This window comes from Saimiri boliviensis, chromosome 8 (assembly GCF_048565385.1).
Source record: "Saimiri boliviensis isolate mSaiBol1 chromosome 8, mSaiBol1.pri, whole genome shotgun sequence".
NCBI classification, from domain to species: domain Eukaryota; kingdom Metazoa; phylum Chordata; class Mammalia; order Primates; family Cebidae; genus Saimiri; species Saimiri boliviensis.
In genome coordinates, this window is record NC_133456.1 from 117377129 (window position 1) to 117393971 (window position 16843).

The following is a 16843-nucleotide window of genomic DNA, read 5'->3' on the forward strand; positions in this document are numbered from 1 at the left end:
AAATAAAAATAAGAAATAGATGGATTCCATCCTTTTACCTTCCCCGCTGTCTGGAGTAATAAAGCTCCCGGGCTCACCCTCTCTCCCAGCACCCAACCGCTTTTCCCGAATTTTCCCACACTCCTGCTCACTGACTTGTTAATTTCAATGCACAATTCTTTTTGAGAAATAAAGTCAGTCGGCCCGCTCCTCCTGCTGGTTTGTTGGAAAACGAGCACACACAGTACCGATATCACGCCTCCTGCCAAAGCTTCTCCTAGGGGTCTCTCCTTTGATAACGTAGGGATAATGTAGGCATGGGGAGGTGGGATGCCAAGGGGCATTCTGTGAAGGTGCTCCCCCTCCGCCACCCAGTTCAATGTCATCGAGCCGGGAGCCTCTCTGACCTCCGGGACTGTGCAGACCACCGTGTCTTCCGATAGGGTCAGGGGAGGGCTTTTGATAAATCTGTAGGGGTCTTCACTCAACCACCGGCCCTCTGTCCAGCTTGGGTGCCCTGAGTGCTGCCTCTGCTGGGCGCCAGGTGGACGAATCAGTGACAAAATGGGAAGCCTCTGGCCCTGGTGGAGCTTGTTCTGATCAGGAGAGACCCAAAAGCAAGAAACACAGTGAACAAATGCATGATGCGAAGGGACGCACAGCCCTAACCACTAAGGAGAGAAATAACAAGCAGGGTCGGGGTGGGGGGTGTTGAGAGGGTGGTGGAGAGGGAGGGGCTGCCAGTGACATCCGAGTGCCAGCAGACCTCTGAGAGTGACTTTTGGGGAAAGATGGGAAGGGAAGAAGGTGAGGGAGGTTAGCCAAATGGACATCTGGGAAAGAGCTCGGGCAGCAGAGGGGCTAGGTCGGGGGAGTGGCGGCATCCCGCTGCATTCCAGCGTCCTCTGTGGGCCGGGATGGGGTCAGCCCTCTCTGCATATCCCTCCAAGCCTGTGAAGAAACTCCCACATGGAGACCTTCTAAATATAGACAGCACACGCCACCCATCGCCGTGACCACACTGTCCCTCAGAGGAGCCACTGGCACGTGCATCCCTTCCATATGGAGATGTGCTGTGTGCTGTGAGCTTCTGTACACAATAGGTTTCAAAGACTTAGTATGGAAAATGATGTAAAATATTAACAATCAATACAATAATTGTTATTAAAATAGTGAGTTGCCAGTTCTTTACCTTTTTTTTTCTTTTTTTTTTTTTTGAGGTAGGGTCTCACTGTGTTGCCCAGGCTGCAGTGGACTGGCACAGTCACAGCTCACTGCAGCCTCCAACTCCTGGGCTCAGGCAATCCTCCCATCTCAACCTCCCACACAGCTGGGACTATAGGTGTGCACCATCACACCAGGCAAATTGTTTTTTTTTTTTTTTTTTTTTTTTTTTTTTTTTTTGTAGAGACTGGGTCTTGCCATGTTGCCCAGACTGGCCTCAAACTCCTGGGGTCAAGTGATCCACCTGACTTGGGCTCCCAAAGTGCTGGGATTATAGGCATGAGTCATGGCACCCAGCGACCCTGCCCCACCCCCAGCCTTTCTTTAATGTGGCAACTAAATCATTTTAAATTGCATATAACACAGGCCACCCATGCAAGCCTCACTCCTGGGGGATTCTCCCATCGGAGAAAACCAAGGCTCTGATCTGCCTGGATGTGCAAACCGCCCCTGGCCCCAGCGGGCTCTGCTGTGCTGAGCTACTCCAGAGTCTGCTCTTCAATACTGCACTTGAGTGCCCTGTGTACCTCCTGACATGCCACCACAAAGCTCCTTATTAAACGCTGCCATCATGGAATTAGTCTCCTGTTGACAGCGTTTTGCTGGTTTTCCCATTTTGTGCTATTCTAAGCATTGCTATGAAGATTCTCCTTCCCCCCACCCGCCTGTGTCTGCCACAGTGCACAGGATCTGCTTTCCAGCTGCAATAACTGAGCACCCACTTACCCCACACCCTGACACGCTTAAACCCCCAGCTCCCTCAGTGGGGTGTGTCTGCGGGCACAGGGCTGTTCTGCCACGTGCCCCATCCCACAACCTTCCATCCATGGCCTGCTCCTTCTGAGACCCTAAACTCTCGGCCTCCCCTCCCCTCCTCTCCACAAAGCCACTCTTATCAGAGGCAGTCAGTCACCTCCACCTGCTTCCCAGTTCACCCCAGGCAAATCCAGAGTCCTCCACTGGCCCCCCCTCCACTACCAGCTCCTCCATCACGGTCAGCTCAGGTCAAAGGCCCCAACCAGAGTCTCCCCTGGGCGCTTTCGGAAGACAAGAGCTTTTCCTCACAGGTCCCCACCACAGGAGGGACAGCTCTGGGAGGAAAGGGTGTGGCTCTCTTGCCGAAAGCCTGCCCTGACTCATTGAAGCGGCTACGTTAGTGTGCCCGAAGATTACAGAAACAGGGAAATAAGGCGGAGCGCAAAGGCTCATGCATGTAATCCCAGCACTTTCTAAGGCCGAGGTGGCTGGATCACTTGAGGTCAGGAGTTTGAGAACAGCCTGACCAACATGGTGAAACACTGTCTCTACTAAAAATACAAAAAAAAAAAAAAAAAAAAAAAAGGCAGGCGTGATGGCACACACCTGTAATCCCAGCTACCCGGGAGGCTGGGGCAGGAAAGTCACTTGAACCCGGGGGGGGCGGAGGTTGCAGGTAGTCGTACTAACCCACAGCTGAGAAGACATGATGGATGACTCCCCGAGGTTACTGTGTGCCACGCTTTCCATTATTTTCCATTCAGAAAACTTCGGATCAGATTTCATTTAGAGATGCACATTTAGACAGGGGTCCCATATTAATGAATCTTCTCTGTCAAAATCCTCGTCAAAGTCAGAAAACAATCTCACGGGACTCCTGAGGGTCTCCCATTGGAGAAACCTGGAGACGTGCAGAAGCTGATCTGCCTGGACTTGCAAACCACCCTGCTAGCCCCAGGTAGATCGGCGGCACTGGTGCTCTCCCCGTGAGAGTCGGAGGCTCACTCCGTCCCACGAAGTCAGTATCTGTACCTCCGCAGGCTGCCCCGCGTGGCTCAAGGCACAGGAAGCTGGGAAGACAGCAAACGGGTGCTGGGGCTAGGGGCCCAGCACAGTCCAGCCTTTTCTCCTCTGTCTCCTGAAGACTTTCACTGCGGATGTGTGTTAGGAAAGAAGGAGACAGGGAGAGAAGACAGAGACGGTGATGCCTCCATTCTGCAAAGGAAAACACCGAGACCTCATCTCAGCGCTCAAGAGGCAGGGCCGGGCCCAGTTATAAATAATCCTCTGCCTCTCAGAGTTCTGGTCTGCTGTATGTCTGGCGGCCTCTTACATCCTGACAAGCACAGTGACTGCAATTCCAAACAGAGTGCTGGGGGTAGGGGGTGCAGATGGAGAGAACCCAGGTGTGGGGAGGGAAAGGGCAGCCTCTGGGCAGACAGTCTGTAACAAACAAAAACACAGCCCCAGAAAGGGTCTGTGCAGAAGAAACACAGAAAGCAACCCAACCACCGACGTGCAGCCCTCCTCCGGGGTGTTCTCAGCAGCACCGCACTGTGGACGTGCAACCTGGTATCCCGACGTTTGCTCTGACTATGCCGTCACTGTATTTTCATCTTCCTAATTTTAATTGCTTCTAACGGTCCCTCAGATTGGCAGAGCTTATTTAGAGAGACCTAATTTTCCCTGATGAAAAGTTGGAGTCCTGTATCAAAAGCTTTCAGTTTTCTGTAACTGAGAGGGAAAGCATGCTTCTTTTGAAAGATGACAAAACGTCTAGCTTCAAAGGGGCATCCGGGTATGCCACACAAAGCGGTTTGCTTTCACAGAACATGATGCCTTTACACAAATCCCCCACTGTGCCACGGGTGACACCATCATACTAACACACTGCCTCCCTGATCCACTCATTTTTACAAAATTAATTCCTGCCCTTTACACTGAAAAGATCCCCTTAAAGAACGTGTGTGCTCAGGACGGTAAGGGAAGGGGCGAGGGTATGTGTGAGGAGAATGGCGCTGTTCTCCAAGTCCCCTCCCACCTCACTGGGTTCCACAGCCAGCAGAGCTTCAGACACCAAAGGCGCCCACGTAGGGCTCCGGCCCACTGTCCAATAAATATGTGTGGCATTGACCTAATGCATGTCAAGTCAGCTGAAACCTCACACTTCTGCCTATGGTTTTAAGGTTCTAATCTTGAAGCCTTAACAGCTTACACATATTGACCTGAGGATCACAAGGTACTTTTGATTAGTGAGGGCTGAATTCATCTAAAGGATTTCATGAATAAAGAAGACAGCTAGAACCCCTGCTTTCCTGCTCCTTGGTGGAGATTCCAGGCTAGAGGCAGGCAGCAAACACCTGCATTCCTGCCAAGCACCAGGCATGGTGCTGGGCACGGGAAGGACACCAGCGAAGGCACAGATGCACGCAGCCTGGAGCATCCCTGCTGCAGCCACAGGCCGGCCCCACCACAGAGCTCTGGGAACTCAGGGAAGCCGGTGCAGCTGGGGCTTCCCTTGCTCATGGGCAAAGCGGGAATAAGTTAGTGGCCAGGACCACTGAGGGCCACAGAACAAGGAATCACTAAACGCTAGTTATTCTCACTGCGATTGGAAAGGTTTACACTCACTCAATTTACGTGGACTTTCTATAAATGCTGCACTGATGTTCACCTCACCACAGGGAGAAAGGACACAGCTTTCGCATCAGCCCAGTTTGAGGATGCCCCAGGCCCTGCAGAAGCCACAACCTGTGACTCAGATGATAAGTCGCTCTTGGTGTGTGGCAGTACTATGTGGGGGTGGGGACTTAGTCACCCTAAGGCCGACACCCAGCGCTGTGGAGCTCATTTTAGGTTGAGTGAAAATTTCAGTTTGCAAACATGTCTTAGGACAACAGAAGATGCCCAAAGAAGTAGGAGAAAAACAAACAAACAAACAAAAAAAAAAACAGCCTAAGAAATAAGTCTTTCTTCATTCAATGCCTGGGGATTCAGGAATACAGAAAAGACATTTTCAATTTTATTTTATAATTAAATATCAACTTTACTGGGGGAGAAAGCACTCCATCGCATTGGCATTAAGCCTGAATATCATTATTGCCACCTTGACTCCTATCACCATAAAAAGGCATTTTCCATTTCCCTAACAAAACCATCCAAACAATATCTGTATAATTTTGAGCAGGTTGGGTTTTGCTCACTTTTGAGCATTAACTAAATTAAGCAGCCTCACCAAGAATGGCCCCTGAGAAACATGGTGGAGGCCTGATATGATGGCTCATGCCTATAATCTCAGCCCTTTGGGAGGCCAAGGCAGGAGGATCGCTAGAGGCCAGGAGTTCAGTACCAGCCTTGACAGCATAGTGAGATCCTGTCTCTACAAATAAATAAATAAATAAATAAATAATAAAATAAAAAAATTAGCTGGTTATGATGGTGCCTTGCTGTCTTCCCAGCTATTCAGAAGGCTGAGGCAGGATGATCACTTGAGCCCAGGAGTTTAAGGCTGCAGTCAGCTATGATGGGGCCACCACCCTCCAGCCTGGGTGAAAGCGCCAGACCTGGGTACTCTTTGTGGTCTGTGAAAGAGTATAACATTGGGAATTAAGATCTGTTTTGCTCCTACCACAACCACGTATGCACTGCATGTCCTTACCTAAGTTACATCTCTTTGTGAGTCTTTCTCCCTAAGAGAGGAGATGCCTCTCTTGGGGGTCATGTATTTAGGCTTGGAGATGGGAATTGTAAAGCTCCTAGTATACAAAATGGTTTCAACAAATGGTGGCTGTGGTCATCCTAATATGTGCAATTTTACCATAATTTCACACCCAACAGAAAATTACCCTGAAGTTAAGTTGGGTGCGGTGGCTCACACATGAAACCCCAGCACTTTGGGAAGCCAAGGCAGACAGATCACGAGGTCAGGAGATCAAGACCATCCTCACTAACATGGCGAAACCCTGTCTCTATTAAAAATATAAAAATTAGCTGGGCGTGGTGGCACACGTCTGTAGCCCCAGCTATTAGGGAGGCTGAGGTAGGAGAATTGCTTGAATCTGAGAGGTAGAGGTTGCACTGAGCTGACATTGCGCCACTGCACTACAGCCTGGCAACAGAGCGAAGACTCCCTTTCAAAAAAAAAAAAAAAAAAGAAAGAAAAAGAAAAAGAGAAAAAAACTCCCCTGAAATTAATACTTGAATGTTCATGTGTTCTCTCATTTGCTAATGGCAATAGTCTTCTATGTCAGGGAAAATCAAGTACTAATATAGAATCAGAATAAAATGGTAAAAGAAATGGGGGCACAACAGATAAATTCTGGAGGGGTAACCTACTTACTGTCAGGGTAAGTCTGTGGCAGCTAAGACCAGGCTGCCTGAGCACATCAGAAGATGAACTTCCTCAAAAAAAAAAAACAAAAAACAAAAACCAAAAAACAAAACGCGCCCAAATGCTCAAATGGTTCAAGATCATACCACTATAGGATAAAGCTGTTTACAGAGCCTACAAAACAATCTGTGGCTTAGGCTCTGCCAGGGAAAGGATGGCCAGACCACCCATCATGGTGGGCTTCCCCAGGGACAGCTCAGGTGTGACCCATGTGGACTCGAGGCCACCATATTTGATGTCACCTGCAGAGCGGAGGGCAGCTGTCTCCCATTAACTCGAGGCTGTACTCGCCAAGCTGTGTTCCCACATAATGTTGGTTTCCAAAGTACCTTTTTCTCCAGAAGAGAAGAGGCGTGGGCTAACTGGCATCCAATATGTAAAACTCCTCCCAGGTGGCAAAACCAGGGTAACAGAAAACACAGTCATTCTGCCAGTGTGTGCTAATCTCAGGAACTCCCAAGCATTTTAGCAAACTTTTGGACAATGACCCATAAATATTCCCAATACATACAGCATCTTCTTTTTTTTAACTTTTTATTTTTTTTGTAAACACAGAGTCTCACTATGTTGCCCAGGATGCTCTGGAAGTCCTGCGATCCTCCTGCCTCGGCCTCCCAAAGTACTGAGATGATAAGCATGAGCCACCGCGCAGGGCCCACAGCACCTAAATTCCAAAACGACCTTGAAACTCTGACCTTCCACCCGCCCTGGTGGCTTCCAGAGATCAGTTCCTCTTCCTGTGCCAAAGGTTTCTTCTCTTTCGCTGCCCAGATTAGGTCAGTCACTCAAGGTGCTCCCCCCCTGCTTCTGAAGGCCTTCGACTGAGAAGCCACTCTGGGTCCCGTCCCGGCCCCAAGGCGGCCCCCGTCGGACCCCCCACATCTCCCGGCGGGTGTAGGTAACGCAGACCAGGCTTTTTCCACCTCACTCCCCTATTTCTCCAATCCCAGCCTCGGCTGCATCACGCTGTCTTTCTCTGAGAACCCAGCCCTGCAGGAGGAACGCTGATGCCGAAGTCGTTTTACTGGAACGCTACCTCCAGAGCCCTTCCCCCGAGCGCAGCGGCGGGAGGGGGGTCGGGGCGGGCTGCGGGGCGGGGCCTGGCACTGACACCCGGGGCTCCGGCGGACCCCGCAGCGCGGCTTCCCACGCTCCGGCGGCGGGCGCTGGGCCTGGAGGGCTGCGCTGCGGGCCCGAGGAGCGCACGGAGACGACGGGCCGGGCATCACGTAGGCGCCCGCGTTGGGCGGGGCGGTGCCCACAGCGCCCCAACCTTCGGCACCCGCGCCCGCCCGCGCGCTCAAGGGCGAAGGGAAGGTCACGGGCGCCGTGGGCGGCGCGCCCCTCCCGGTCCATCCTCGTGCAGTGCGCGGTCCCGAAGCGGGAGGAAACCCGGCATCCGGGCCTTTCCGCGTAACCGCCGCAGGAGGAAAACGGCAAATGACAATCAAAACCCGGCTCGGGACCGTAGTGTCTCCAGCCGCGCGAACGCGAAGCCTCCCGGGTTGCGTCCGCCTGGGCAGCAACGATGCGCCCGCAGGGGGCTGCGCGGGCTGGGACACTTCGCATTACGCGCACCGGCGCCCCCACGTGCACCCGGGGCCTGGGCGCGCGGTCACCAAGCCCGCTCCTCCCTCCCGTGTTCCACACCCTCCGCGCGCGCCCGCGTCTGTGGCTCAGGCTCCGGCCTCCCCCGAGAGCAGCGTCCACGTTTCGGGGCCAGGGAAGCCCGGGGCCCGCGCCGCGCGCGGGTGACGTCCCGGAGTCCCCGCTTCCTGGTCCTTCCCGTCCACGGAGGCTGGTGGGCGGGGGAGGGAGGGCCGGGACCCATTTTAGTTTTCGGTTTTGTCACGAGCCGGAAGGCGACAGCCGGGGAGGGCGCAGGAAGCCCTTTTTAAAATCCCCCAGCGGAAACGCGAGGCGCAGCCGGACCGCCCCGGAGACGCCTGGCGGGAACCCGCGCACAAACCCTGCCGCGTCCCGCATTGCAGCACCGGGACCGCCCTCGTCGCGCGGGGGCGCGATGGGACAGGAGGCGCGCGGGGACCCGGCCGTTTCTTCCACCGCATTCTGCGGGTGGCGTGGGGCGGAGCGGGGGGGGGGGGACCGCTTAGGAAGTGGTCGCGCCGTCCCCAAGCCTCGGAGGGGACGCCCGGCCCAGGCCTGCAGCTCCGAGGCAGAACGACCCCGAGGGCTCTCCAGGAGACCCCCTCTGCCGGGCTCGATTCAAAACACACACGGGAGGTGGGACGCGCACTCACCTTCCGGATGGAGCTCCGGCCGCCGCGTCCTACCCGCCCCCGCCCGCCCGGCAGGTTCCCCCGCCGACCCCTCCCCGGGACGGGCTTCTCCCTGGTCCCCACCGCTTCCCCGCTCCTCTCCCCTGTTCCCCCCTTCACTTCCCGCCTCTTCTCCCCGGTTCCCCCATCTCCGTCGCCCGGCCCACACGTCCGTCCCCCCCTCCCTCGCCGCCCGGAGCCGGGCGCGCACCTTGGGCATCCCCGCCGCTGGTCAGCACGCCGATAGCCTTGCCGGCCCCGGAGAGGTGCTCCAGGAGCTTCCGCAAGGAGCCCTTGGGGCCCTGGGAGTGGTCCGCGTCCATGGCGAGGAGGCCGAGGGGAGCCGCTCGCCCGGGTGCGCAGCAGGCAATGAGGACCCTGCCCGCGCGCGCCCGACTGGGAACCGTCGCCCCGCCCGCGCCCCCGCCTGGCCCCAGCGCCAATGGGCGGTGACGGGCGGGGCCGAGCGCGCGGGAGGGGCCTGCGGGGGGCGGGGGCGCGGGCGCGGCGTGGGGCGGGGGCGGGGGCCGGGGCTGGGGGCGCGGACCGTCACGAGCGCCCCTACTACTAGGGAGTGCGTGGCGGCGGGTGGGGGCGGGGGCGGCGCCGCAGGTGGGGGAAGCCTTGGAGGCGGGATGGCGCCACAGGTGGGCGGGGTCCCTGCGGGTGGGGCCGCGTCGCAGGTGCAGGAGCCTCGCAGGTGGGCGGGACGACTCAGGCTGGGGGCTCTAGACAGGACACGAGCGCCACGGGTGGGGGCCGGAAGGGGAAGGGGGACCGCCGGGGGCGGGGTCACCTCGTTTGCCGGGCGCGCCGGGGCTGGTCGGGATGGAACCCGGGAAGCATCTCCGGGGTCGGGTGAGACCGGGAGTGGGAGCTAGCACCCGGGCGGTTGGAAACCCGGCAGCTGCGGGGGCCGCGATGGCTGGGCAGGGTGGAATGGGGGCGCAGAGACCCCACCTGGGCGCGGAGGTTGTGGGGACCGAGCCCGGCCGCTCGCGAAGCATCTCGCTGCCTGCAGGATTCCGCCTGGGGCGGCCCTGGGAGCCTTGGGGAGCGGCCTCGTCGACCCCCCACCCCCAGGTTTCCTCTGCAGGCTGAGGTCGGGAAGGGCGGACCCGGAGTGGATCCAGGCGTCCCCAAACTTTTTACACAGGGGGCCAGTTCACTGTCCCTCAGACCGTTGGAGGGCCGCCACATACTGCGCTCCTCTCACTGACCACCAATGAAAGAGGTGCCCCTTCCTGAAGTGCGGCGGGGGGCCGGATAAATGGCCTCAGGGGGCCGCATGCGGCCCGCGGGCAGTAGAATGGGGGCGCCTGCCACGTAATGGGAGGACGGAAGCACCGCGGGCTGGGCCGCGACGAAGGTGCCATTTCTCGGGGCCACCGGGGCTCTGGCGCTCCTGGATCCCCAGCCCCGCACGGGGGAGGAGAAGCCTTGGCGTGGAGGAGGGTCTCGGGGCGCGACCCTCACAGACGTCCTGGCGCCCAGGCCTGGGCGCGCCAAAGTCCGAGTGGGGCCGGAGGAGGCACAACCGGACTGGCCTGGCGGGGGCGGGGCGGCCCTCCCTACCCACGGACACGCGCGCTGCTGTGTGCTCGGCCGGCCCCACCCGTGAACTCCACGTGCTCAATACGCACATCCAAGGCGCTGCGGGCTGCCATCCACAGCTTCACCGCGTGGAGCCCGTTACCCTGCGGTGGAAGAGAGGGTAGCCCCGGTTCCTTTAGTGCTCACCCCACAGCTCCAAAGCGGCCCCACTCGATGGCTCACCGGAGGCTGATCCTGTGCACTGGGTGTTTGTTGAACAGATAAGAGACTGGGAAGAGGCTTATTCTGTGAACCGGAGAACGTGAAGGCATCGCAAAGGAGCGGCTCGCTTTAGGGCCATCCTGGGGAAAAGATGGAGAGGCGTTGATTTTTCTCGGATGCGCGCTTCCTCGTGGGGCTCATCCCTCTGAGCATCGAATATTCGTTGCAAAGGAGGGAAAAAGAAACCTGCTGCGGACGACCTGGATGGTCTGATCTCTACCTTGGTCAGAATTAACGGAGCAATTGCTGACCCCTCACGGTCCGCAGAGTCACCTAGCCTAGTCACACCCCCTCGAAACCACTGAAGTCCAATTTCTGGGCATGCAGCCAGGGAATGTGTAATTTTAAACAAGCCCCTAGGTTACTCCGACGAGTGCAAAGTCAGAGAGCGCTGCTCTCATGCACTCGGCCTGGTTTTAGTCTATTAACAGAAAAGGAAAGGAGAATCCTGGGTGTCGTAAGGTGGCAGTTGGGTGGCCTTGGCCTTCTGGCGGCAGGAGAGCAGGGCCAGGCTCTCAGCACCTGCGCTCACCGCTGGGCTCAGGGTCTGTGCTGGAGAGTAGAAGGGCTAATTATTCATGCCTTTCTAGAGCAAATCACATGAGGAGAAGGTGATGCACACTGAATTTAACTTTAGCCAAATGTCCCTTATCTCCTTACACAATATTTTTATAATTGAACATTAGAGGATCGGTCATTTGTCATCCTACTGTCTATAATACCGAAAACAATAGTTCAAACATGATGAGTTAAATCAATGATGGTAAAAATATACGCTGGAATAATATTCAATTGTTTTTACTGTTACGAAGATAAGTATCTACTGACATGGAAACACGTTCCAGACATACAAATAAGTGAAAAGGCAGACTTGGGCAGTGTGAGCCTGTGCACGCCTGTGTGTGTGTGTGAGAGAGAGTGTGTGTATGGGGGTGTGTGTGTGCATACATATATAAATGTATCTGAGCATTTTATTTCCTTTTTTTTTTTTGCTTAGTATGGGTAATACCATGTTTCCCTCCAATGAACAGGTGTTGTTTCCGGAGTAAAAGTAGTTTAATTAAAAACAATAAAATTTAGAATGTTCAGACCCCAGGCTATGGATATGTTCAAAAACTTGTATCTAAGGGCTAGGGTCAGGGGCATCACTGGCCATCTTCCCCCATCTATTATCATGAGGCTGGCCCATCGCTCAGTCAGTCAAGGAACTCACACACATTAATATACACCTGTGGCTAAGATGGAAGAGCACAGCCATGGCTTTTTTTTTTTTCCTGCAAGTCGTGTATTTTAATAGTTCTACAACTAGAAGTATTTTTTTTTTTAAAATCCTTGGCCTTAGCAATGAATCATCTAATCCAAGAGATTTTGCATGCGGTACTGACTGTGCTGCGCCCACCAGGAGGACCTGACACGTGTTCATTCTTCATTGTCCCTTGACAGATTAAACTTCCGTGGTCCTCACCAGCACACTTGTGTACCACAGGAATAATTACTCCAGGGGCCAGGAGTTCAGGCAGGCTTCACCAGGCCTTCTGTGCCAGGGGCTCTCTGTGGCTAGGACAGGTGTCTACCCAGGGCTGCCATGTCTTCTGAAGGCTCATGCTCATCAGGGGAGGGGCTGCTTCCATGCTCACTCCTGTGCTGCTGGCAGGATTCTGTTGCTTCCAGGCTGCTGGACTGAAGGCCCCAGTCTCTCCCTGGCACCCGCTTCAGGCTGCCCTCTGCCCTGGGCGAGCGGCTGGCTTTGCCAGAACAAGCACCAGGAGAGAGTTCAAGTGGACTGAACGCACAGCCCTTCCCAGCCCAGTCTCAGGAGAGACCACCGCCTCTTGTCTGATTCTATTCATCACAAGTGAGCCACTCGGGGGTGTGGCGCCTGGGCCAAGGAGATGGAGAACATGCACGGGGCAGATGCCCTTCCCTCGTTCCCTCTGTGGTGAACGCAAAAGCCGCTGATGTGCCCTGGAATTCTGGCCTCCCAGGAGGGAGCAGCTCCCTGCCAGTAGGGCACCCTGACTCAGTGCCCAGGTGTGTTGGGCTGCACATCACCACCAGGGCTGCCTGAGCTGCAGCCTCTTCCCCTCCTCTGCTGTCTCTGCCGGTGCATGTAGTGAGCATCTCCAATCTGCAGGGGCCAAGCTGAGCTCAGGCCTTTGCACCCCCGTGCGATACCCCGCCCCTCAGCCTTCCTCACCTCAGCTCCAGGCGACTCCATCCTCCCCGGGGCTCAGGCTAAAGCCTTGTGGTGTCCCTCTCCCCCAGCTTCTAAGTCCCTCAGGAAATTTGTCAGCAATTCATTGCATCAGGAGCCACCAGGGCCCAGCCACCACCTGTGACCTGGACCAGCACGGGCTCCCTCCCCGTCCCCTGCTATGTCTCTAGCCCCCCCCAACCCCTGCCCTGCCTCTACCCCACCTCCATGCCTCCGATGTCCTCAGCTTCAGCTTTGAAGTCAGAATGTGCTTATCAGACATCATTCAGGTGTCTCCTCTACTGACTCAGAGTCACAGGCCCCGCACTGGCCCAGTGGCCTGTCCTCTGGTCCCACCAGGTCCTTGGAGCTGCCTTCCCAGTGACAACTCCTTGAAATGTCGCCAGCTGACTTCCAAACAACTAACAAATAAAAAGGGTTTTAAAACAATTACTTCTACCACTTCTGCCAGTTCCTCAGTTTCCCTAAAGTTTATGGTGCTGATTCTTAATGCCTCTCTTCAAAAAATCCTTCCTGTTTTTTTTTTTTTTTTTTTTTTGGAACATGAATTAACATGAGCATAGAGCACAGCATAGTATAGTGAATATAGACTATACATGATGCTTCATGCATACTATATTATTAATGATACACACTGCATGACTAATTTATTTTTGCCATTTCTCACTTACTATGCTTTGAAAGTGTCCCCCAAATTTCAAGTGTTGGAAATTTAATCCCCCATGCACTAGTGCTGAGGGGAGAGGCCTCTGAGGGGTGATCGGGTCATGAGGGTGCTTTGCCTCACGAGTGGATAGATGCAGTTACCCGGAGTGGGTTCATCATCACAAGAGTGGGTGGGTCTGTTACCAAAGTCAGCTTGACCCCTCTTACTCCCTCGCGCTCTGTTGCCCCTCCACCTTCCTGTGCGATGACACAGCACAAGGGACCTTGCCAGACGCCTGCCCACCCTCAGGACTGTCAGAAGGGAATCTCTGTTCTTTGTAAATTACCCAGTCTTAGGTACTCTGTTAAGAGAAGCAGAAAACAGGCTAAGACAAAATGTTTCAGGATCCTTTTCCCTCACAGTTGCAGTGAGAAATTTATAGCTTTGTTTCGATTTGTGGCAGATAAACTGCTAAGTAATTGGCATAATTTTGAAGGTTTCCCTTTCCATCCAAATATTTGATCCATTTTCTATTACCCTGCATTGTTGACCCTTGCTTCTGACATCTCAGAGGTGTCTGGAAGAAAACCGCAGGGGAAACATTGAGAGCCACGTAGTCTGTCTTATCTAACTGCCCTCTGGACTTGGAGAAGGCTGTTTCTGAGAACCAGAGAGCTAAAGATGAAGCCCAGCTCAAGCCACTTACCTGGAAAAGCTTTCAGAACAGAGCCATTCCCTGGAAGCATCACAGCTTTTAGACTTCACAACAGGCACCAGAGAGCAGTCAGAGGCCATGGATCATTGTGCCTGAATTCCTTCCAGCATTGTGTTCCAGGAACCCTGAAACTTCCCCCACATCCACTCTGGTCTCAGGTTTCTCTTTCCAATTCCCGACAGACTTGTTTTGAATGATCCCCAAGAAGATGGTGTCTTAGCATTATATACAGTTGACTTATAAATCTTCTAAATTCAGAAAGAAAGAACATGGAAATAATTCAGAAGCACTGGAGTGAGTTATTTATTTATTTATTTATTTATTTATTTATTTATTTATTTATTTACTGAGATGAAGTTTCACTTTTGTTGCCCGGGCTGGAGTGCAGTGGCACCATCTCGGCTCACAGCAAACTCCGCCTCCCTGGTTCAAGTGATTCTCCTGCCTCAGCCTCCTGAGTAGCTGGGATTACAGGCGTGCACCACCACACCCGGCTACTTTTTGTAATTTTAGTACAGATGGGGTTTCTCCACGTTGGTCAGGTTGGTCTTGAACTCCTGGCCTCAGGTGATCCACTCCCCTCGGTCTCCCAAAGTACTGGGATTACAGGCATGAGCCACTGTGCCAGGCCGGCACTGGGGTTTTTAGTGAGAAGATTTTGCAGTGGTGTGTGGGCACTCTTTGTACCCTTCAAATTCCCGGCATGCTTCTTCCACACGTGACCCTCGCCTGTGCCCCTCTCCAACCCATCTGCGAATAATCCACTCATCCTTCGCAGATCAACTAAAATGCCCTGCGACAGAAACGGTTGGTCCCACAGCATTTCCTTCTCCTCTTCTGACTGAGGCACCGCACTAAAGCTTCATTCTCCAGCTGTCTCTGTGCACCCATGTGGCCCTGTGGGTTTATTCTGGCCCACGTGATAGAAGAATCGTTGCTTCCAAAAGGCCTCCTTAAAGAGAGCCAAACTACTCAGTATGCCGCCCCCCACCCCACCCTCTGACTTCCTAGAATGCAGCTGTGATTGCAGAAACAAGGCTGCTATCTTGGAGCATGAGGTATTCCAAAAACTACAGCTACACTCAGCCAAGGGGGCTGAGGGAGTGCGAGAAGCAGCTCGGGTCTCTGGTGACATCGCAGGTCCACAGTTCGGGTCTCTGGTGACATCGCAGGTCCACAGTTCGGGTCTCTGGTGACATCGCAGGTCCACAGCTCGGGTCTCTGGTGACATCGCAGGTCCACTGCCAGGAGGATCGCCCGCCTGGTGCCCCTGCCCCGGCGCACCCACCTGTGGCTGCCCTCTCATTTTCCGCAATCTCTGTTTGTGCTGCGTCGTCCTTTCCTTGCTTCATTTGCGCATTTTCTCCAATTCTTTGTTCAAAGCACCAAGAACCTGGACACCTTCAACCAGTCACATTATCTTAACATCTTGTTTTAAAACTGAACTCTGTTTTTCATCTGTTCACCTCGTTTTCAGGTGATCACAAGGAAATGAGCTTGGCATGCACCGCAGCTGAACGTGCGGGTCACGGCGAGCTGCAGGACAGGCCTTATGCTGAAAAGTCGGCGGCGTTTCTTGTTGCTCTTCCATCTACAAACGACAGTAAATACTTCGTGTGCCCGTTTGCGTGTTTGCTTTCCAGCAGGAGCCGCACCCAGCAGCCCTGTTTCCTCTCCGGGCTTCAGGGATGCCCCCTGCTCCCCTGGCTTCCCGGCCACGAATCTGGCTTTCACTCCAAGATTTGACCTCACTTAGGAATTCAGAAACTTTCTTTTTAAACTTTATTCTCAGAATTTTTTTTTTTTTTTTTAAAGTCAGGCCAAAAAAAAGGGACGCATAAAGTAGGGTGAGTCAAGTGTGAGTGTCAAGTTCCGAGGATGTCCCGGAGCTTCCGGGGACCCAGACCCTAAAAAATGGGGAAAAGAGTGTAACAAAAGTAAATGCTAAAGTTCCCCATAAGCTTCCTTTAAAAAAAAAAAATGTGTTGTTCCCTTAATTTCTAGGCATTTAGCACCATGGAAATAGAACAGTAGCATCTTCTACATGCAGGGCTGAGCTTTCTCAGGTGGGCAGAATAAGCCAGAAACCAGTACACAGAGCGGAGCGCGGGGTGGCAGGTGTGGGCCTGGGCTGATCCCGGGGGGCGTCTCTACCATGACAAGTGTGGGATGGCGGAGGGGAGGGGGAAGTGGGGAGGGAGACAGAGAGAGAAAGTGAAGGAGGGAGGGAGGGAAAGAGGAAGGGAGGGACGGAGGGACAGAGAGGGAGAAAGAGAGAGGAAGGGAAGGAGGGTGGGAGGGGGAGAGGACACATCCACCACTTCTGTCCCAAGAACCGGGCCCCTGTCCAGTGCCCCAGCGTTTCTTCTCTAAAGGGTTTGGAGCGTATCGTTTTTGATTCCCTTGTTCCCGCAGCTCTTCAGAATATGACCATCTTCTGACTGGTCTACTCTTTTCTGCCCATTTAAAAAAATATGCTCCTACGATTAGAGCTTGCTTTCCTCTCTTGTAAGCTATATCCTGGTCACGTGCCAGGAATGACTTTAATTTTATTGGCAGTAGGTTCTCAAATTTCTTCCTACAAAACATACTTCTGGAACTCTTCTCTGGAGATAGCTAATTTCAGATCGTGTTTATGAATTCCTGAGATTCTCATTCAGAGTTAAGGATTTTCCCCTGTCTTCTGCCCATTTGTTCACAAGGATTTGTCTTAATTCTCTGTGAATCAAGGGAGCCATCATACCTGGAACCTGCAGCCTTGTTTACAGGGGCTGGGGTGTGTGTGTGAGTGTGTGTATATGTGTGTGTGTGTGTCTGTGTGTGT

General features: G+C 54.0%; 1 protein-coding gene across 2 annotated transcripts in view; it reads right to left on the reverse strand.

Moving 5' to 3' along the window:
* Positions 1-9032, reverse strand: part of PFKP (phosphofructokinase, platelet) — a 65631-nt gene extending 56599 nt beyond the window's left edge. For both annotated transcript variants that reach the window (XM_003939063.4, XM_074405129.1), the window contains exon 1: positions 8840-9032. In XM_003939063.4, coding sequence (XP_003939112.1) covers positions 8840-8951 — 112 coding nt within the window. In that variant the 5' untranslated portion in view covers positions 8952-9032. The remainder of the gene's footprint in view (positions 1-8839) is intronic.
* Positions 9033-16843: the final 7811 nt, after the last annotated feature.